Source organism: Centruroides sculpturatus, unplaced genomic scaffold, assembly GCF_000671375.1.
Source record: "Centruroides sculpturatus isolate CEXI.00-Female unplaced genomic scaffold, Cexi_2.0 scaffold30, whole genome shotgun sequence".
NCBI lineage: Eukaryota > Metazoa > Arthropoda > Arachnida > Scorpiones > Buthidae > Centruroides > Centruroides sculpturatus.
In genome coordinates this window covers 488,671-511,904 of record NW_019384755.1, presented here as the reverse complement: position 1 = coordinate 511,904, position 23,234 = coordinate 488,671, and the positions used below count along the sequence as shown (strand labels likewise).

The 23,234-nt window shown below is 28.4% G+C and overlaps 1 protein-coding gene across 2 annotated transcripts in view; it reads right to left on the bottom strand.

Moving 5' to 3' along the window:
- Positions 1-12,142: 12,142 nt before the first annotated feature.
- Positions 12,143-23,234, bottom strand: part of LOC111628696 (trichohyalin-like) — a 43,696-nt gene continuing 32,604 nt past the window's right edge. For both annotated transcript variants that reach the window (XM_023372527.1, XM_023372528.1), the window contains 3 exons: positions 14,106-14,287; positions 12,765-12,863; positions 12,143-12,700 (listed from right to left, as the gene is read on the bottom strand). In XM_023372527.1, coding sequence (XP_023228295.1) covers positions 12,557-12,700; positions 12,765-12,863; positions 14,106-14,287 — 425 coding nt within the window. In that variant the 3' untranslated portion in view covers positions 12,143-12,556. The remainder of the gene's footprint in view (positions 12,701-12,764; positions 12,864-14,105; positions 14,288-23,234) is intronic.

The following is a 23,234-nucleotide window of genomic DNA, read 5'->3' as shown; positions in this document are numbered from 1 at the left end:
ATAAATAATTAACTCTATTTTTGACTCGTTTTTTTAAAATTTTCTATACATTTATATATAAATATTTTCGTAGGTAACGCAAATATTAATTCATATAATATTTTATCCACTTTTTGTTTAAATATATTTATGTAGAAACTGTAAAATAAATTTTGTGGTTTGATCTTTAGAGATAAGTTAGTAACCAAGATTATATGTAGATTTCCACTAATTTGATTGGCTAAGAGCTATTTCGTCATATAATTTCGATAAAAATCATCCAATAAAATAAATATAAACTAGTTTTTATATCGTATTCAGTATCGTGCATAAGAATAAACTGTTGAATATAATAGATTTTTTTCAGTACACAATTTATCGTTAAGAAAATTAATTGATTTTATTACTGATAGAAAAACTCTGTATTAAAATATGATTTTTTAAAATATTAACATTATTAAAATTTTAATTGTCTTTAACATTATTTATATTTATATAACAACAATAATTGCAATGGTAACTATATAAATATTTTTGTTGTATAATATTGTATATATGTTACAGTCAAAACCCGTTTTTAGTTAGAACGCGTTTTAACTAGTTGAAACTAGTTTTTACTGAATGTCTTTGTTAAAACCCGTTTTGTCTAGTTGAAACTAGTTTATACTGAATGTCTTTGTTAAAACCCGTTTTGTCTAGTTGAAACTAGTTTATACTGAATGTCTTTGTTAAAACCCGTTTTGTCTAGTTAAAACTAGTTTTAACTCAAATTCATTTTTGACTAGCAGTAAATTCTAGTTTTAACTAGACAAAACCGGTTTTGTCTAGTTAATTTACTGCTGTACATGTTTTGACTTTAGATAAAACTAGTTTTAACTTTTAACATTAGTTAAAACTAATTTTAGCTACATAAATATGTTTGGGGGAAATAAAGTTATGTATAGTGATTCGGCGGAAGATGCCTAACATTTTGCTTATGAAGAAAATTACAGCGCTAATTTGAGTTTAGGAGCCCTCTAATGAAAATATCATATTCTGGAGTATGTCTTTCAAATAAAAGTTTGGAGTTTATTTTAAAAAATTCTATACTGTGTTTGCAATGACGACTTTTTCACTGTCTGGCATTTTAAGCATCTCACCCCAAGTATCTGGGTGAGATGCCAAATGCCATTAGGGTAAGATAACAAATATAATTGCTTAAAATTAATTTTTGAATTTCTTAACCAAATTTAATTTATTGCATATGTAGTACAAAGTACTTCATAGTAAGTATAACAGCACAGTATAAGTATTGTTAAGTTTCCGCCCGTTCTAACGTGTTCTATAGCTAGCTGAAAGCTTTTTTCAGTCCAAAAACTTTTTTGAGAAGTCCTTATATAATTTCTATGCATATCCTGCAATAAAACGAGAAAACAAAAGTTTATTAAAAATAGGCATATTGGAAATCAATTAACAAAAAATAGGCACGTTACCCCAAGAAAAATGTGGCATATTTTCCATTTGTTGGGGTAAGATGCCTAGTAGAGTCACGTGCTCCAGCATGTCCGATCGGGATCGGCGGTAGCTGACAATGGAAACTTTAGAACCTTAACTACATCACACATTAATTGTTTTTAGCAATTTTTAATAAATTCCATTTTAACTTTTAGTTTAAAATTATTCTAGAAACATTTCACAACAAAAACTTCGTTCTTATCTAGCTTTTATTCTTCTCGGATGTAGAAAATGAAGTAACGGTAGCCAACTACAGCTTTCCGCACTCAATATTGGCCCAACGATTCATCATACAAATACATGACAATATGTGACGTCACCGTTTGAAAATATCAAAAATTAGGCATCTTCCCCCGCTTACCATCTTACCCCGAATCACTCTATGCGTTGCAGTCAAACCAGTTTTTAGTTAGGATGCGTTTTAACTAGTTAAAACTAGTTTATACTGGATGTCTTTGTTAAAACCCGTTTTGTCTAGTTAAAACTAGAATTTACTGCTAGTCAAAAATGAATTTGAGTTAAAACTAGTTTTAACTAGACAAAACGGGTTTTAACAAAGACATTCAGTATAAACTAGTTTCAACTAGTTAAAACGCGTTCTAACTAAAAACGGGTTTTGACTGTAACATATATATTGAATGAATTACTTGGTAGTACATTTAAGACTGAACTTAGAATAGTGACCCTTAGCTATAGCATATAACAGTTTTTACCTCTTCACCAAATAATAATGAATGAAAAAATGTGAGCTACCAAGCTGTAACTCATTTTATATCGTGTGTAAATCCGGCCCTAAGTACAGTACAGTAGTAACAAAATCACACACAATTCCAATATTCCGAAGCCCTGAGATGTGATACGATATAAAATATATAGAAAAATAGTTTTTATTTATCTTATTGGATGATTTTTATCGAGATTAAAGGATGAAATAGCTCTTAGCCAATCAAATTAGTAGAAATCTGCATATATTCTTAGTTACTTGTCTTCTAAGGATCAAACTACAAAATTTATTCCACAGTTTCTATTTATTATACATAAATATATTCAAACAAAAAATAGATAAAATATTAGGTGAAGTAATATTTTTGTTAGCTACGAAAAAATACAATATTTAAACGAATTTAATCCAATATTTTTATTAAATTAATTAATGAAAAGTGCAAATATACGTGAAAAAAAGGAATTTTATTGTATTTTTATTTTATGACTTTGCATAATTTGTTTTTCTAAAGAAAAAAATAATAGAATTATTGGATTATTCTGAATAATTTAGATTAAAAGACAAAAAAAACTTTCATTATGAAAAATTTGCTAGTTTTTGTTTTTTGGGATCTGATTAAAGCATTACAAGTAAATACTAAGATAATCACATTACATAAGTATATAACTGAAAATAATTTAATTTACTTGTTTAGAAGAGAAGAAAAATACGAGAATCAATTAATGACATTATTAAATTAAATATTACTTAACAAATAAAACTTTATTTTAACACGAGCAAAGTAGAAAAACTACGTATTTGGAGATTAGAAAAACAGGCATTACAATTTCTATCAGATTAATATTGCAATTTCTCTGACGTATTTCCAAAGTTGTATAGTCAAGTGTACTGTACGTTGTATCGATCAGGTAAGGATTTGAAAATATCATCTAGGTTTCTTCGGGGATTTAAGATTAAGTTGAATCTCTCTCTCATACACAGGAAAGAAAACTTTCTTTCATACTACATTCATGATCTACGGTCATTATGATGGATTACAATACATACCAGATGAGGTCTACTTGTACATAATGAGAGATACTTGAATAAATTAAATTATATTGTAATTCGTAGTTATAAAAAATGATTTATTAATTTATTTTATAAAAATTTTCTTTTAATATTTAAGAATCCAATTATCGACTCATCAAATTAAGTATCGAACTCGACAGCTATACGGAAAGTACATTATAAACTAAGTTAAATATAATTAACTGTAAAAACTTTATAATTTCCAGAATGCAGAGAGTAATAATTATTAATATTATATAAAATTTAATTTGGAAGATTACTATATTTTATAAGTTTAGAAAAAAACATGTTACTACAATTCTTTTTAAAAATATTTATCATCTTAATTTGATTAGGTATTAAGCGTTATAAAAGTTATCGAAAAATTTAAAACATTCTTCCATAATTCAGGGATAAACAGTCATAACATTGTTTATATATTTATATCATTATTAATTAAATAAACCTAAAATACAAACTCTCAAGGCATCTTACCTCACATTTAATTAAATTTTCATTCAACTGCTGTTATTATTTATCTCATGCTGGTAAATATAATTAAAAGTTTATGCTACAAGTTTTTATTCAAGCTTTTATTAAAAATACATAAAAACAAGCTTATATGAATGTTATAATCGAAAAGTTATAAAATAAATTTGAAAATACAATGATTTTAATTTTATAAACATTAAAATTAATTAATTTGTGTTCGCTATTATTATAATGGAAATCTAAAGGAATTAAATTCGTATAAATATCATCACCTTTAATAATGTAGTAATTTATTTATATTATACATAGGTAAAGTCATTACGACATTCGATAACCACCAAAAGAAGCAAAGAGAAAACACATTTTCCCATAAATATAATTTTAAAAAATAATAAATTAATGCGAATTAAGTTAAAACAATTTATTTTAAAGGAAAAAGAATTCGAAATAAATTAATTCAAGCGAAACAAAATGATTGATTATAAATGAAATGACAATATTGAAATACTTTCGAACAAATTTATAAATGTCGAAACAGGAATGTCAATTCGGTAGGTTTCTTATTATAAAATACAAAATTGTAGGACTTTCTCCTTAGAAGTTTCTGCTCATCGATCAAAATGGAATCTTCGGTAGCTTTATAATATTGTAGTTGGTATCTCAAATATCTTTTTCAATTCTTTCTATTTTTCTTGGTTTTTACAAGAAAGTTTCTTCAACTTGGCAATTTTTCTTTCCTAGACAAATTCGAGATTAAATTCGAAATTCCATATCTTTCAAAAGTTGTGATAATTTTGAACTGAAATAGATTCGATAATATCTGTTAAATAAAATATCGCAATTTTTAAAAAGTAATTTCAACTCGTTCACTAAACTTATAAGTGAAAATATTATGCGTAATGACAGATTTATTATAAAACTTTTTAACGTTTTTTATTCTAATGACATTTAGAAATTATTGGGCTGCAATTTTCAGATTGAAGACCTATGCATTCCTACTGTCTGTTTGTTCTTCGTCAATCTCTAGAACGGAGTTGCATGAAAATCGAGACCAGATACAAGAAGCAATAACTATACACGAACTTCCAGTCTGAACTGGATGTTTTACAATATAAGGTTTTTTACTGAGATGATATTATTTTATTATATTTTCATTTGAAATCATTACTTTTTAGCATCTTGATATATTAATCAAATTAAATTAATTTTATTTTAATAATAAAAATAATAGTTTTCCCTTTTTTTTCACAAAATTACACAAGAAAATTAGAAAAATCGATATGTATTATATAGGCCTATATAATAGAATGTCAACCTATCTGTTCCCATTTCTGTGACTGAACTGGATCAAGTTTTTCATAGTTATTGTCTACGCTCTGCCGAAAACATAGGCCAGGGATTTCCAACCTATGGCTCAACTAGAAGTCAACTAGAATTAATAGAACTGGCTGCAAATGACTAATATAAAAACTTATTTAAATAAGGGAGTTGTTAGCTGAAATTTGAAAAAATTGTAGACTTATACCTTTCCACTGTCATCCATTGTCTGTCTGTCCTTCCTTAATCTAAAGAACGGAATTAGATAGATGAAAACTGATATCAGATATGGAAATTGTAGGGGAAGGAGAGAGGTCCTGATTAACTGTATACGAACTTTTGGTTTGTACTGGAAGTCACAGTATTGTAATTCAAAAATTTTTCCTATAAAGTGTTAGACAGATGACCTGCACGACTCTATTGATAAAGGAAACGTATGTATACAGGAGAAAGCCACTACTAATTTGAAATGGAGAGCCTATATTTTAAATTAAATACATTTAAATTTTCTGCCCAGCATATTGATGTCACAATAAATAATTGCTCGTTAAATTTCTTTAAATTTCTACAATAAAAATATTTTTAGTCTTGAAAAGAGTTTGCACGTGGAATATTTCCAATTTATGCTTGTAAGTGATCTTTTCGAAAAAGCAGTTGCAAATTTTACATTAACGTACGTCCGTTGTTATTCAGAAGTAAAAAGTCTTAATCTTAAATCTTTGACTATATCATCGTACCTGGGCCTCATACTTATCTACTATATCTCAAGTGGACCTTCTCCCAAAAAGGTTGGAGACCCCCTGATATAGGCTACAACAAAATCTAGACACTCCACTCCTGATTTCATCCCCTGACACTTCGTGATAAACATAACAATAGTAGGCTAAAATAATCAAAATTTTAACATAGTTTTTATTTTAATCTTTTCTCCCGGGCAATGCCGAAAATATCTGCTAGTATTCAATAAAAATAACTATTTTTTGTCAAAAGTTTTGAATGTCATTCCATGAAGTTTAATACAACATTTTTCATTTTATAAAAAAAAATAATAATAAAATATTTATTGCATAGAAAATACCTTACATTTTTGTTTTTTATATTATACATTAGAAAACTGAGTACATTATTAAAAGGGAATTTCGATTTATTGTCAAGAAGTTTAATTCTCTGTATTCTTGTGTGCATTTATGTGTATTTATAAACGAATATTTTAAAGAATAAAATAATTTTTGAATTTATAAAAATTGAAAACAAAATTCTAAAATAATTTTATTTATTTTTTAAGAATATTCTTAACATAGAGTTATCGTAAATATTTATTTTTTCATATATTTCACGCATAAAAGCGTTGACTCACGATTAAAGAATTATGAAAAATTTCACAAATTTTTCAGAAATTTTCCATTTCAATTCCTAAAGGTGAAGTTACGTAAAGAGCTTTTAAAAATCGCATGAAAACAACCCAATCTTATACATTTGAAAACTTCAAACCTGATAAACTAAAGGAAAACAAGTACTGTATATATAAATATAATAATCAGAAGAGAGCATTTTTTACAGTTACAAAATTATTAAATTAAGATAATTTATATTAAATATACAGCATGTCCAATTAAATCGTTAGGAAGAGAATGTAATAATCTTGAAACAAGAGGCATTAACAATAGGTAGAGTAATTATCAAAATGGAGGCCCTATAATTAATTTAGAATTAGCATTAAAAACCTTCAGATTCATTAAGATGCAGAAGAAAGAATATGCAGATATGTCTGGCTAAATGATTCGATTTCTATTTTTAAGTTTGCGAATGATATGAAGTTAGTTGTGTAGATCATAGATGTTTTATCTCCAACAGCTGATGTAGTCGTACATAAATTTAATTTCATTATTAACCGATAATTGACTGAATAACAGGATACGAATGCTCTAAATAAAAAAAAAATTATTTTAAATTATGATTTTAAACGCTTTTATCCTATAAAATCTTATGCATAATAAATCGACGATAAAGCTTCAATTAAATTTTTGTTGTCACGAAATTAAAGAAAAAAAAAATATTAAAAATATACGAAAATTACAATATTAAATATTTGATTATTTGATTTTACTATCCTTTGGCATCAATTAAATGTATTAAATTAGCGACAAAAGCTATCACGAATTAAAATAAAAATGATCAAAGTCATAAGCCATATTCTTATAATTATTTTACATATATTAAATAACTCTTAGAGACGAAAAATGTGTGCTAATATTATTACGTGGAGAATAACGAAAAGCAATAAACTAGAGAAAATTCAATTATTCTCGACGAAAATATTGGCAATATTTTGTTAACTTATCTCAATTATTGAGTTGATGTGTAAGTTCGTGGCATGTAATTTTTCTCATTTTTTTTTTTCGATGGACTTGTTGGTGTTGTTGCATCGAAATATATCTTTTTATAGCATCATATTCCTGTTACACGTGCGCATTTTTGTCGAATTCATAAAGTTTCTGATTTTTTTTACAGATCACAAAGGATGGAGTGTCAAGTCGAGAAGAAAAAGCATTTCTGACACCTGCTTCTCTATGAGTTCCACAAAGTGCCACCTTTACTGACGCTGCCAGAAGCATTTGTGCTGTGAAGGGAAAAATGTTATTGATATAAAAAGTTTCGTTTTAGAGACGAAACTTTTTATATCAATAATAGCACCTTTTGGAGGTTACCCATACGCTGCAGATGTCGAACGATTGTTGCTTAATCGCATTCCATCTCATTGCCAAATTCTCATATTGTTTAACAGAAATTCTCGTGTAGTTGTGTGTTCAGATAATCGTCGTCAATGTTCGATAGACGACTGCTGTTTACAGTTATTGAGGTCAGAAATTCCGTTTCCGAAACGGAAAAAACCATTTCTGGGCTTTCTTATGCTATAACATTTTTCCCGTTCACAGCACAAATGTTTCTGGCAGCGTCAATAAAGGTGGCACTTCGTTGAACTCGTACAGAAGCAGGTGTCGGAACATTCCACTTTTGTGACCTGTAAAAAAATCATCATCTTAATGAATCCAATAACACGCACGTGTAACAGGAACATTACGCTATGAAATGACATAATTACTTCGACCAACAAATTTCAAACTAAGAAATACAGGGAAAAAAATTGAAATGGCACGAACTTATGCATCAAACTAACATTTTATTTCTGTTAAAACTTCACACGAGCATATAACTTCTAAATACACCAGGATTGCTAAGATGTTATTTAATATTCCATATAAAAATTTTCAAAATGTGTCATGTAAAGAATAAAAAAAATACTCCATTTAGTAATTTCCTGGAGATAAATTTAAATTTTAACCGCTATTTTTATCGATACAATTTACCCCGTAATTAGAATTTTAAATATAAAATAAGTATAACTAAAACGGAAAAAAATGCTTCAATATATGGATAATGTAAATTTTAAAATCCTAAAATATTTAAAGATTCTTCTTTGACTTAATATCTAAAATATGATTCATGTCTATGACTTATACATTAAAACTTTATACACGAGTAGAAGAATTTCTCAAGAAAAAATAATGTAATAGATAATATCAATTTAAATATAAGTAAAGAGTGGAAAAAATTGCTTTCAGTAAGTACTCGAGAGAAAATTACTTCGTATTACCATAAATACTTAAGCTTATCACGTCCCGAAGTAGTATTTATTATGTTTAGGGACGTGATACGCTTAAGTATTTATAGAAATTATAAAAGTTATTTATAAATATTTAATGTTAGATTCTTGTATAGCTAAAAATACTTTATGTGTTTTAAGTAACGAATTAAGTTATTAGGTCTCCTTTAAATTAATGTGCTTTAATGCTACTGCTATCTTGAAAGATGGAAATTAAAAATGATTATATTACTGTTATAATGGTGTAACTACGATAATATAAAAATACAAAAAGGAAAGTTTGCACAAAAAGATTTTAAACTTTGTTCCTATCTTAGTTACATCGATGAGAAATTTTTGAAAAACTTTCTATAACAATGTTCCGTCAATATTGTTCGAAAAGATTAAAAGTCTTATCTAGAAAATGAGGTTTACCGATGAATTTTCTCTGCAATATACAAGATGACAATCGATTATTACTGTGTTAATATTGCAAAGAATGCTTACTGTTCAAACGATCGACAATATGTAATTCTTGAGCAATAAATATATTAAAGATGTACATTTTTATTTATTTTCATAACATATTTACTACAGTATAATTGAATTGAAATTTTCAAATAGCAAACTTATACATTTCCGCTATCGTCCGTCCGTCTGTCTTTCGTTAATCTCGAGAACAGTGAATTAGATAGATGAAAGACGAGACCAGATATGAAACGCCTAAGGGGCCTGAGAACCTATTAAATATATATGAACTTCGAGTCTGGACCAAAGGTCACGCGATTTAAATTTGAAATTTTCTCCAAAAAAAGGGGTTAGATAGATGACCAGCACGACTCGATTATTTTCAGGAGGAACATGATGTACAGGGGCACGACACCACTAAAATCCAGATCAATTATGTGAAGTTCAGGGACCAGAAACCCCAATTAACTATATGGGAACTTCCGAGCTGGACCGGAAGTTACGTGAATTTTTTAAATTAAAAGATGATTAAAAACTGTAGTCCGGCATTGTGACGACGTCACAATAAATAATTTCTCGTTTATTCTCAATTACTTTTTTCTAGTGGACATTGAAAACAATGATTAAGACTCCGCACGAAGCGGCCGTCAATGGAATTATCAATAATTTAAGTTAAATTATTTTGGTTCGGAAGATTCAATCCGAAACAAATTATTCATGATTTTCATACGCAAAGCCACCGTTAAATTTTACATTACCTGTCTTCTATTTTATAACTCTCATTTATTAAGATTTAATATCCGAGGACAAGAGTGCAATATTGTTTTTAAAAATTCAACGAATTTATTTTACAATTTCTACAATTTATTATTTTTTATGAGAAATGAAAATTCATGTGTTACCATTCTCTTCTAAACATAAACACATAATTAATTATAATTTGATATAAAGATATAATATATCTCTGAAAAGTAGGGCAATGATAAGCAAACATTGTAGAGTTATGCTTACAAACGCAAATTTTACTTGAAATCTCAGATCGAATTTACATTTATTCTATAGAAAGTAATTATTTCGGGAAATCATTTAATTAATTCAGATTTTAACAATACAGTATAACGTTTCGTATTTGTAAATCATTTATACCGGAATTCTCTTTGTAATGATGAAGAACAAAATTTTTGTAAATTAACTTTCGTAATATATTTGCTTAACTGAGATTATATATCTTATATTAATATAATGTGCATAAAAAGCTAAATTGCCTTATAATTTAGTAAATGTATTTTTACTTTAAAAAACAGTAGATTTGTCTATACGACATTATTATTTTAATATTTAATTCCAATAGTTGTAATTTTCCTCTGAAATTTATGACTGTAAATTTCTTAAAAAGAATTTTATTGAAATTTTAATCTAAAAGTTTCTTTCTGTTATCTTTAGACTCAATTTTATAGGCAGTCGGATAGCTGAAGCGATTAAGGCGTTTTGGGGATCCGGGTTCGAATCCGGAAGTTGCTCTCCCAGGAATTTTTTTAGGGGTGGTCTGTCTTACCATCCCCATTGTGGGCTTTTTCTATGCCATCATGGGTTTGACCAAATGAAAGTGTCCACGGGGAGGAAAGACAAAAATTTTACATCGTTTTAAGGTTTGTCAAAATATTTAAATGTATATTTAAATACCTAAATGATATGTTTTAATTATGACAATCTTAAAATTGCAAGGCATTAAAACATTTCAGATATTTTTAAAAATAACATGGAACGTTATTTAAAAAGAAAAATCAATGTTTCTGCATTATTGTATATAAAATTATGCGAATATTCATTAAATTTAAAATTAGAAAACATATAAATTCCATTAAAGCGTTTAACCATCGAGATAAATAAAAATGAATTTTTCTTTATTTAGATCTGCTTAGAGCTTTTAATTCATTAAAAATCCGCTGTTTAAAATAATAAATATTTAATCATTTTAATACACAATGCTTTTATTATAGGCTAATTAATCTTTAATGCAAAAAGTTTAATTCTTATTTTTTTTTAAAGAAAATTCATAATTTATACATTGTTTACTGCCTTGAAATTTTAAATTTCGACGGCAAAAAGATTTAAACTTCACTTACGAGTTGTTTAGAACTGCATTACAATACATTTCAACGCGTTAAACATAAAACGTGTACAAGAAATAAATTGATTTTTGAGTTGACGTTCCACCTATATGAAATATTGATTGATAAAAATCTCACTACAAACTTTCTATTTTTGTTATTGCAGGTTTTATGCATTCATTTAAAAGAAACTCAAAAGGAGATTTTATCAATTATCTCTTCAAATAAATTTGAAAACATTTGTAGATAGGATGATTATATAATGAGAAGTTTCTCATGCCTACGGAAACTAAACCAAATTCTAATATAAATCGGATTTTTCGTGAGTAATTCAAACCGAAACTTTGTTCTTTCTTTTTATTCATGCTACTGTCTATTTTGTAGACTCATCTGTTATAATGCGATGTAAAAATAGTAACGGAGATAAAACTCGATAGGATTGAGAACTTGACGGATAATATCTTTCAAAAACGTTACTACAAAAATTATTTTTAGATGTTGCATATTTATCATTTTCTTTAAGTTTTCATTCTCCTTCGAAGCATTTCTCATTGGTCGTTATGATTAATAGAAATTAATAAAAAAATTTATAAAATTATAAAGTCGATAACTGATAATTAATTAATTAATTAGAAAAAAATAATGTAAAATGTTTGATATTAATTTTTGCATACCTGTAATTCTTTTTCTTTTCAAAATGCGCTATAAAATCTATTTTTAGAAAGAAACTATTTTTTGTTTTTTTTTTCTTTTTTGTGTAAAATAGTTCATAATTCTTTAGGAATTTAATTAAATTTTTGGTAACTTCGCTTTCGGATGTATAAACCTGACATTTTAATTAAAATAAAGAGAAGAATTCTTCAACAATTCTTTTATATAGGAAACTTTTTAAAGAGTACATTCGGCATAAAGTAACAAATTGATGAAAATGGACGGATTTAACAACTATTGCTCTGAATAATTACACAATTCATTTTATATACATACATTACAAGAAAAAAGCAACATAAGAGAGACTGGTGCGTCATGTAAACATTTGCTCATTGTATATAACGAATAAATATGAAATTAATCACGAGGACGGAGTTTACACATTGATTTACTTTTCACAAAATATGGACGGAGTCGATTCCGTGTTTCGCTACTTAAAAATTTCCTCTCTTCCTAATGATTAATTTCCGTATCATTTCCGCATTATAAATAATGATTTTTTGAAACGAACCACAACGGAACACTAGTCTGTTAGAACACCACAAATCGATCGGATCGATCCATTCATCAAACCGTACTGATAAAATATTGTTCTCGAATGCTACTGCCGAGGACCGCTTGCTCTTGGTGTCTTGTTAAAGTTACTTGAATTTTCTTTTTTAGTAATTCTTCTCTCAAAGACTTTACGTCTTTTTCCGCTTGGATGCGAAGCTGAAATTTCAATTAATTAGTTAAAATTTACCTGAATTGCAAATACAGATATCACTTGGCTTACTTTAATTTCTGCTGACAATTTCAATCTGGTTCCTTCCACCCTTCTTCTTAGATCCTCGATTTCTTGTAATAAACGGGCGATCATGATTTTATAACTTAACTGTAAAAAAATCAACTCAATAAATATTTATGGCATGTTTAATCTACTTTCGTAAATCGATTATTTAATTGAAAAAAAGTTCAAGCTTTCATGTATGAAAATGAAAGTGTTTTCCCAAGTTGCAACGTCTGGGTCAAGAGACATTATGAGGTGAATGACCTAATGACGTCACAACAGACTCTATGTTTATTAAGCTTTAATGAAAAAATACTTCCTGATCACATGACTGAAACTTTTCACTTATTATAATTATTAGTGTTCCGAATTATTTGTTTTCTCGTTATTTCATACATACAACATTATTTATGTATCAGTAAAGCTCTTGAAAGATTTTAATAAATTTAATTTTAATTTTCATATGGAATTTATAATTTTGTATATTTATTAAATATTTTCAATTTTTGTTATACAAGTTATGCTATATTTACTATAATAACATGAAAAGTATTGAATAATTTCCAGTAAGCGAACAGACTCATATTTCTTAATGTTTGAAGTTTGTCAAAATTGCTCATCCTGATGTAGCCCAAAGTTATCTGATGGCACAGACTTATCACATCTTGTAGGTTAAATAATGAAACGGAGTCAGAGATAAAGTTTAAAAGTATTTTCTTTATTAGTATTGGAAATGCATTTCAAACTCATAATCCCTCAGTCTGTGAAATCAGCCAAATTCGAGCTATATCAGGAAGCATTAACTTAGACAAAAAACGAGAATATTTACAGGAAAACTGCCCATTACCACTTAACACTGGCCGTGGATTCGCGCCTGACCAACAGATTAATCGCGTGGAGTTTTCCGGGCTTTCTTTACGTGTCTAGCAACTTGATAGAGCCAATTTACCATAGAAAGTTCTTCCGGAAAGCACCCCATCTTGGCAGATCGATTGTGCCTTATTCCATCAAACCAAGCCTCTTGGCAAAATTTTTGACGCTTAGCCTCAATTTTACATATTTGCATATAAATCGCTTTTTATCTGCTTTTCAATGAGGGATATAACTTAATAAATCGCAACACAATTTATTAAGTTATGTCTTCTCCAGTGAAAGTCAAATCGAGTTTAAATTTGATTGGAGTTTATTATGAAAATACACTTAAGTCTGAAACCAAATTAGATTTTTTATTCATAATTTTGAGTACGTAAACAAAACACGTTCAACATTTTGTTAGTCTCATTAACCAAACTGCATTCGTTAAGCGAAGCGGCATATCATTTGTCAAAAACATGAAAACCCACTTACTTTATTGGAAGGTTTCTCTACTCTTCCAGAAGCCACTAAAATGGCCGCCACACCCGCTTGGACTTTAGCCAGAAGTTCTCGATGCAATCGTTCTAACTCCTGTCTCATCTTGGAGCAATCTTCTTCCAATTTCGGAGTGACTTTTTTCGCATCCAAATATCTTTTTCTCCATAATTCTCGTACTGGAACGAAAATAATTTCGATATCATCACATTCTACTACCAGCAAAACTCCCATGCCGCAGGAATTGGTTCTTCTGTATGTTGCCGTCACGCAGTACATACTTTTCAAGGACAGGTTTATCGATGTCGACCTTGCCACTGTTAATACGAACAATAACTGCGCGTGTGCAATAGTTAAACCTCGCGTGATAGCATATTGGGTGGAGTTTTGAGATGTTCCGGGGATGAGATTACAGTTCCCAAATAAGGCATGAATCAATTCCGTTACGTCACACTAGAGATAAATAAATTTCCCATAACAGTTGTAAATTTACAACTTACTTATAATTTTTTTACTCCGAAGAAAACTATCGACGTTTACATGATAAATATGAGAAAAATTTCTTTCGGATAAATTCAATTTAAAACGTCAGATTCAAAAATATTTTCAATTCCCACTCTATTTTCGTCTTGAAAAAGAATTATTTTACATTAATATTTAGGCACGGTACCTATATATATATATAGGCTATGTAGAGACAATACGCTATAATCATATTCTATTCTGAATATTAGGTCCTAAGTGAATTTGATCGCAAGACGGAAATACTCTAATTTCCTGTAATTGACAGCCAATTCGAGAGATATTCAACTGCATATATTACTTAGAAGACCCATAGAAGGCAGAGGCGGCTGAGTCATCCCTGTTCATTGTTCCAAATATCAAAATTCTGTTTAATTATCTGAAAATTTTAAATGATTAACTATTAATTTTTAAATTTCGAATATTTTTGCACCGTTTTGTACGTACATTATTTAATAGTATTAGACCTATACTACAGTACTATTTAATAATAATTATTATTATTCGCTTTGAGCAGTTTTAGCAAACTTGAGACGAGGGAGCTGCCAAAACGTTTATATATAATTGGTTGTGGCGTGCGTTAATATGTATCCTAATTGTAATAGTAGGTATCAATGTGAACAGGAATGAGAGCAGAGAGAGTTACCAAACAGTAATGTTGTTTTATTTATAAAAAGTGATTGGTGAAATATGCAGTTGCTACTGGAAATTCTAGAATTGTTATTTAAATTAAGATAATTTAAATATATTGCAGTATTATTTAACATTTACAATAGGCTACAATAATGAATATTTTAAAATTAAACTACATCAAAAACAAAACCAACAACAACAGCAACAACGACACTGACTAATACTAATTGCATAAACAAATACAGAAAGTTATTACCACTAATGAGCTCATGGTTAGCTCAAGGCCGGAGAAGACGTAATTAAACATAAGTTCCATGTTTTCAAGTGGATTGGTTATAATATATGCGTATGACTTCGATATTCAAAAAACTTGTTGCATTCTATTATACTTGTTGCCTATTTTGATCTTCCCGATCAAAGGAAAACGCGTTCATATCCATTGGTTACATATTCTGGAAACCTTTAGTAGTAATAATGGCTTTCCAAATACGCAACATCTGAAATTCATTATGTTTTATGTATGTAGCAAGACAAAACAATGAAATGAAATGGGTTTGAGTCTATTATAGTAAATAACCACTGGATCCCGCTAAAAATATTATGTCAAGTCTATTGTAGAAATAATACAGTTTATCGTTATTAATAAACTTTCTCTTAGAGGTACAGTAGAACCTCGATTATCCGGATTGTTCAAAATAAACAAAAATTTTACGAATTTGCTAATTTGCACTTGGCGAATTACGATACTGTTTATGTACGTGATGGAATGCATAACTTCGTTTGTTTCAACAATGTCTCACCCGGCATAGTGGCCGTAAACTCTTAAATATATTTTGCGTCGTAATAAAAATATAACTTGACATACATATTTATAAATAATTTTATTTTCAAATTACATCATTTCTATGACCAAGGGCGGCGTAAGGAATGGGCAACGTGGGCCACCGCCTATGCCTCGCGTTTCGAAGGTTTATGCATTACTTAAAAGCCGCAAACGCGACGAAAAAATTTCACTTGTCGTAAAACGATAAATAGTTTGTCAAATTTTTATTCATAAAAATGCAGTTTCAACTGCTTTTTATTTTATAAAATCCGTCTTCTTGCGCCACCAGAGGGCCTTTTAAACAATAGATAGTCTGTTAGCGTTGGTCAGTAGTAGTGCAAATTCAATACGAACGTTTGTTTCTTGAAAATTTGATCACGATTTAAATACAGTATTTACTTTTGATATTACCGATATGTCATCGAAAAGAAAACGTGTTGTATTATCATTAAAAGACAAATTAAAGTATTTGTTTCGATTATCCGAATTTTTCCCTTATCCGGACTACCTCCATCCCCAATTAGTCCGGATAATCGAGGTTCTACTGTACTTATGTTACAGAAAATCTCGAGAAAAATAATTTATTCAGAAATATTTACGAATTCACACGGAAAAGATTAAACGTTGCCAAATGTAGTAAATGCATTCTAGTCAATGCTAACTTAATTATTTATCGCTGTTAATTATTGCTAATGCTAATGCAAATGCTAATTATTTAATTACATTATTATAGACAAAATAAGAGAAAGATGTGAAGAGATAGACGAAAGTCAACATTAGATCATCTTTTATCAAATGCAAGATCTAATTTTAATAGAGAAAAAGATTGATAACATTGTGCAGAAGACGACGTAGCAAAAATGAAATTTGTGTAAACATGATGTAAATTATCATTAAAGAAGAAATTTATGTTGTTAAATCTCTCATCGAGAGGCAGCAAAAGTCATAAAAATGCAAATGTCTTTAATGAATTACTGAATCAAAAAACTGGTTTTTAAGACAGCTATAATTTATTAGCAACACGTAGAACCTTTGGATACAGTACAGCAATTTGTGAATCGACGTTCAGTGCTTTAACAAGAATAAACTGTTCGTAAAGACAATCAATCTACTAACAGAGGACGACAAATTTTATTTTTTTTGTATTCGAAAACAATTACGCCAAAAATATAAACATCGGCATAATGTTACGATAATTTAATGATTAAAAAAGCAAGCGACTGCAATTATTTTAGCTATTTTTATCTTATTTTCTGTACTATTTTATATTTTATTTTTTAATGCTCTTTGTTTAGTTTAAAAGTTCCACTAAATTTTTTCTAGCATTTTAAGAATGATTTTCCTGTTTATATTTTAATTAATAAATATATATGTGCTTTTATAAACAAAATAAATGTTTTTTAAGCTATTTTATTACAATAACTTAAAAAATTTTATAGGCAAAGAATATTGCTGAAAGTATGCAAAAGTTCTCTATTTGCTAGGATAAAAATGCTTAAAAGCATTCAATCTCACTAAAAATTTTCAAACATTTCCCGAAGGGCCCTGTTCCTCTTTCTCTTAAAACTACTTCGTACTTCCAGACGGTAAGGACAACACATAATTCACTAGAGCTAACCTATCAATATATAATTGATTAGCTATGCCTCGAATATAGAGGTAAGATAAAAAAGAAGGCATACAAGTAATGTAAATACTGTATCATAAATGAAATAAATTAGAAGAAAAGATGAAAAAAATTGTAATGAAAATAAATATTATATCTTATTCTTTTACATAGATGAATCGAATTAATAAAAGAAGAACTGTAAGAGATAGATGATAATTCAAGTAGAAATATCAACAGCTAATTTTTCATCTAATACAGAAAAATATTTAATACTACTTTAGCAAGAAAGATATTTCTGCAATAGACCAGGGAAATTAATCTAGTGAAGGAAATAACCATTCTCGGATTTTCTTCAAAAAATATCTAATACGAACTAGAGAATACACAATATATTTTTCTTTTATATTATGCACAGTATATTATAAAATTTATTTATTGCGAAGTAAGCCACCTTTAATTAAGAATCTTACAGCATTAAAATTTATTTTTCACAATTAACATTCTATCATAAATTTCAAAGAAACTAATTACTGTACTTATGCGACTAAGGCTTTTTGTAAAATCGACGGTATTATACTCTCAAAAGATTTCAATACGTATCTTTTGCGAATTTATTTATTTATTTTGCTTTGTCTCTCTCTTCTTTTGATATTTTTTCTTCTCAACTCCACAAAAAGTATTTATTGATTAAATTGCTCTCAACAGTTTCTATTGATCGGTCGACCGGATAGTCAAAATGGTTACGGCATCAAATTCACTGTGAGCCAAAATATCCCAGAAATTTTTTCGGATGATCTGTTCGAGATCTGTTAGGCCCCATAAGTTTACCCAATTTTGGGTCTGGCGAACCCACGATGGGCTTGTAAAAAGGTTTCTTAGTATCCACAGAGCAGAAAAGTTTCAAAAACCTGTTGATTTATCTATGCTTTGAAATACATATCTTTAAGTTTTCTATATTGATATACGTGTTCTTTATTTTTCAAATAATTTTATATATATAAGCTATTTACAAATTTTCATCTGAATACAATTAGCACTTTGTTTACTATTTCATCTTATACAGCAGCAATATTATTTACGATAATAACGAGCAATTATTTATTGTAACATCGTCACAATGCCGGGCTGCAATTTTTAATCATAGTTTTAATTTTATAATTAAAAATATATGCTCTTCACCTCCAATTAGTAATGGCTTGCCCCTGTACATCATACTTTTTCTTTAATAATAAAATCGTGCCAATCATTTATTAATTGCTTTCAGGGGAAGTTTTGAATTGAAATAGCATGACGTACGATTTGCATTGGAAGTTCATATATAGTTAACCAGGGCCTCCTCCCCATAAGGTTTCCATATCTGGTCTCATATTTCATCTATCTAACTCAGTTCTCAAGATTAAGGAAAAACAGACGGGAGGACAGACGGAAGGACGACAGTGGAAATTTACGGGTCTACATTGCAGCCCGACGGTTTATTCTATTCAAAAACCATGTAATGATTACCAGAAGTGGCCTTGGAATTTGAGTGGATCTAGGCAAAATTTATTTTTGAAGCTCATTAAAACAGCGACGGAGCTAGAGGATAGATTAATTTAGCTCTACAATAATATGAACATTTTTAATATACCGATATATACATGTCCAAAACTTAAGGTCGAACACAATTACTAGAGGTGATAGCTAGAAAAAGTCACCGAACCAATGTGGAAGTGCTCCATACTGATAGGCCTTTCTAGCCGTGTATTGGTAAGTAATTTTCATTTATTCTCCACTTATGTATTTTTTTTACCAACTTATTTTTATTTCTTTGATTTGTAAGATGTCGTGTATTACCCTTTGTTAGATGTCGAGTTCTCGCTATTCGTGTACAAAGTCGCCGTCTTTAAGTGTGTAGAAACAGACAGTAAAACACGCAATGAAGTAATAAAAATATTACAGTACGATAGTTTTACAATTAATTAGAAAATTCAATAGGTGTAAAAATTCACCTATAAAACTGAGAAAGAAGTCCAGTTCTGTAGCAATATTTCTTTCAATGAAGATCGAAAGTGAAAAATGTCTTTCTCGACACATTGTTGATCGGAGATAGTTCTTGATCATTTTAAATGATCATTCTGTAGCTATCGGTACTGTTATATTTTCAATGATTACCAATTTGATGATTTAAATAATAAAATATACTACCAAATTTGCGAGGCCCCTCAAAGCTCGAGCATCGCCTTTTTCGCTTATAGGATCGCTAATGGTAATTGCCTATTATTACTGTAAAAACTTTTTCTTTACAANCTGTTTCCCTTAGGCTCATTCTGACGTGAGATAGACTTTTTCCCCTCAACGTCGGCAAACCTTACACCAATGTGGAAGTGCTCCATACTGATAGGCCTTTCTAGCCGTGTATTGGTAAGTAATTTTCATTTATTCTCCACTTATGTATTTTTTTTACCAACTTATTTTTATTTCTTTGATTTGTAAGATGTCGTGTATTACCCTTTGTTAGATGTCGAGTTCTCGCTATTCGTGTACAAAGTCGCCGTCTTTAAGTGTGTAGAAACAGACAGTAAAACACGCAATGAAGTAATAAAAATATTACAGTACGATAGTTTTACAATTAATTAGAAAATTCAATAGGTGTAAAAATTCACCTATAAAACTGAGAAAGAAGTCCAGTTCTGTAGCAATATTTCTTTCAATGAAGATCGAAAGTGAAAAATGTCTTTCTCGACACATTGTTGATCGGAGATAGTTCTTGATCATTTTAAATGATCATTCTGTAGCTATCGGTACTGTTATATTTTCAATGATTACCAATTTGATGATTTAAATAATAAAATATACTACCAAATTTGCGAGGCCCCTCAAAGCTCGAGCATCGCCTTTTTCGCTTATAGGATCGCTAATGGTAATTGCCTATTATTACTGTAAAAACTTTTTCTTTACAAATAAATAAAGATAATATATACTATTAGAAAATATTAGAAGGCTGCCATACCTCTCCATTTTTTGGGAGGAAGAATACAAGCAGGTATTGGCGTATGCAAATATAAAGATAAATATAAATCTTTATTTTAAAATTATTAAGGTATTGACAGTAATCCGAAGATTATTTAAGATCAGTAACATTTTAAAAATAAATTTTCTTTTTTAAATAATAGTCAAGATTTCAAAGACAATTTTTTAAATTAGATTTCGTGTTAAGCAGATCTAATAAAATCGCTTTGATAATGTTTTAAGTCATTTACGGTTTTCAAGTACTAGATAAAAGACGGCTTTGATTTATAATATTTCCATCTAACAAAAAATTAAACAGATTTTAAAAATCGAGCGTAATAAGCTTATAAAAAAACCAAAATATATAAAATATTTGCCAAAGCTAAAAATGTTTTTTTCTTCCTTATAAATGCACAATCTGTTGCAAAATTTTTTGTTCTAGTTAAAAAAAACATACCTATCTTCAAGTAATCTACTTTATTATTGTATATTACGATATAGAAAATATTCCATAAGAAGCAATACACTTATAGAATCATAAAATTTTTCAAAAGATTGCTGAAAATTCTTCCAAATAATCAATGAAATTTTAGCAATCCAAAATGCGTTTGAAGTTTATTTTAATAATAAAAATAGTTCAAAGGTAATAAAAGTAGTAATTAAGACCATGTATTGTCAGAAAAACTTCCTGTGAATAACGTCTTCAGAAAAAATCAGAATTTGATATTCACTTTTTGTTCCAACATATTTTACCAACCAGTCCAACAAGGATCGGATCATTCATAATATTAATATGATATAATATTTGTAATTTTGTCTTATATCATATCATAGAAATCGCCTCGATTTGAAAGTTATAACAAGAACCTTATGCTAAACTGTGGAAGTGCTAATCAGCAGATAGAACAAGACTTTCATGGGTAATTAAACCAATCTGGAGATTTTCAGTCTAGGAAGTTTAGGAATTTTCTATCAGTAAAACTAACGACAACTTCATTAAGCATTCTATTTGGTAAATAATTTTATTCGCTAATTCACTTACAAGTTAGTAAACTATTCTTTGAAATTTACAGTAGTTATATTCGCATCTGCACTTAACTGCATAATAAATTTACAATTTAAAAGTTTTCATGCGTCTTAAATGACAAATCCATGTTATTAAGAAATTAGTCGCACTAATTGCCTCATTTTTGTCTATTCATTTGTCCTTTGTTTTTTTTAAGTCTTCAATAAATTACATGCCTTTGCTTAAATGGTCACGAGATTTAATGAGATGTATCTTTGAATTTGATTTTTATTTAACTCAGGAAATTTTTAGTTTGTGATTGTTTTTCTTTAATTGATTTTAACGTTTCTGAATTTTACTATTAAGCATATTATTCTCTGTATTTGTGTTTCTAGTGACTTTAGATCATCTTGAACTATAAATAATACTATTAGCCTAATCATTCGGCATTGATTGGAAAACTTTAATGAAAATGCTGTAATAAGAAAAAATTTTATTATGGCTACATAATGATGTTTAATGTGCAATCCATAAAAGCATATCCAGTGATAACAGGAATTCTTTTAGACAATTACAAAACTATGTAAACGTCTTCTCAAACTTGAAAATAAATAAACAATAAACTCATTGGAGTAGAAGATTTTTTTTCAGCAAGAAGTACTGAAATATGGAAATGGATTGTAACACGCTGTTTCTGGCATGTACGAAAATATCTGTGTTCTTTGCCTTGTAAAAATAAATTGATTTACTGATAATTTTATAATTTTAAGAACTAATTAAATCAGTGAAACAAATAAGTTCCACTATTATTCTTCCATTTTTCTAAGAGATAGAAAATAATTTTAATTAAGACAATCACATAGAGCCGCCACAAAAGATGCGATTCATAAATATATAGTATATATTATAGTATTTTTCTATTTGGTCATTTCATATTACCTCATTATTAGTAAATTTTCCAATAAATCAGAATCTTTTCTTCTTATGTCACTAACGAAATCGTTATTCAACAGACTATTATGATTTGAAGAGAACACAAATAATAATAGTAAGTTACATGAATGAATAAAGCAGAAATACTCAGTCAACCAAATAATCAAACACAATATGATAATGATGATCTTACTGATTCATTCACAAGGAAACATTAAGATGACATAACCGATTTATTTTTAACTTTATAATAGGAAAATGTTGACAAAAAATAAGGAAATATAGTAGGATACACATTTTACTTCAATTATAGGACTGTATTTAAAATTAAAATGTAGATCAGATTTGCACAAATTTAATGAAAACAATAAATATATATTAAACTTAACTAATAATTTTCCCAATAATAACATCGGTTAATTTGTGTTCGAAACATAAATGTATTTCACAAGCAAATAATATCCTTTAGTTCTTTATCATGCAAACAAAATTTATGCAAATAAAAACATTAAATTATGGAATTCTGTTTCCTTGTACACTTCTCAAAAATTGGTATATATATAATTATACTAATATATAAATATATAAATATATTATAAAACCTTTAGTAGT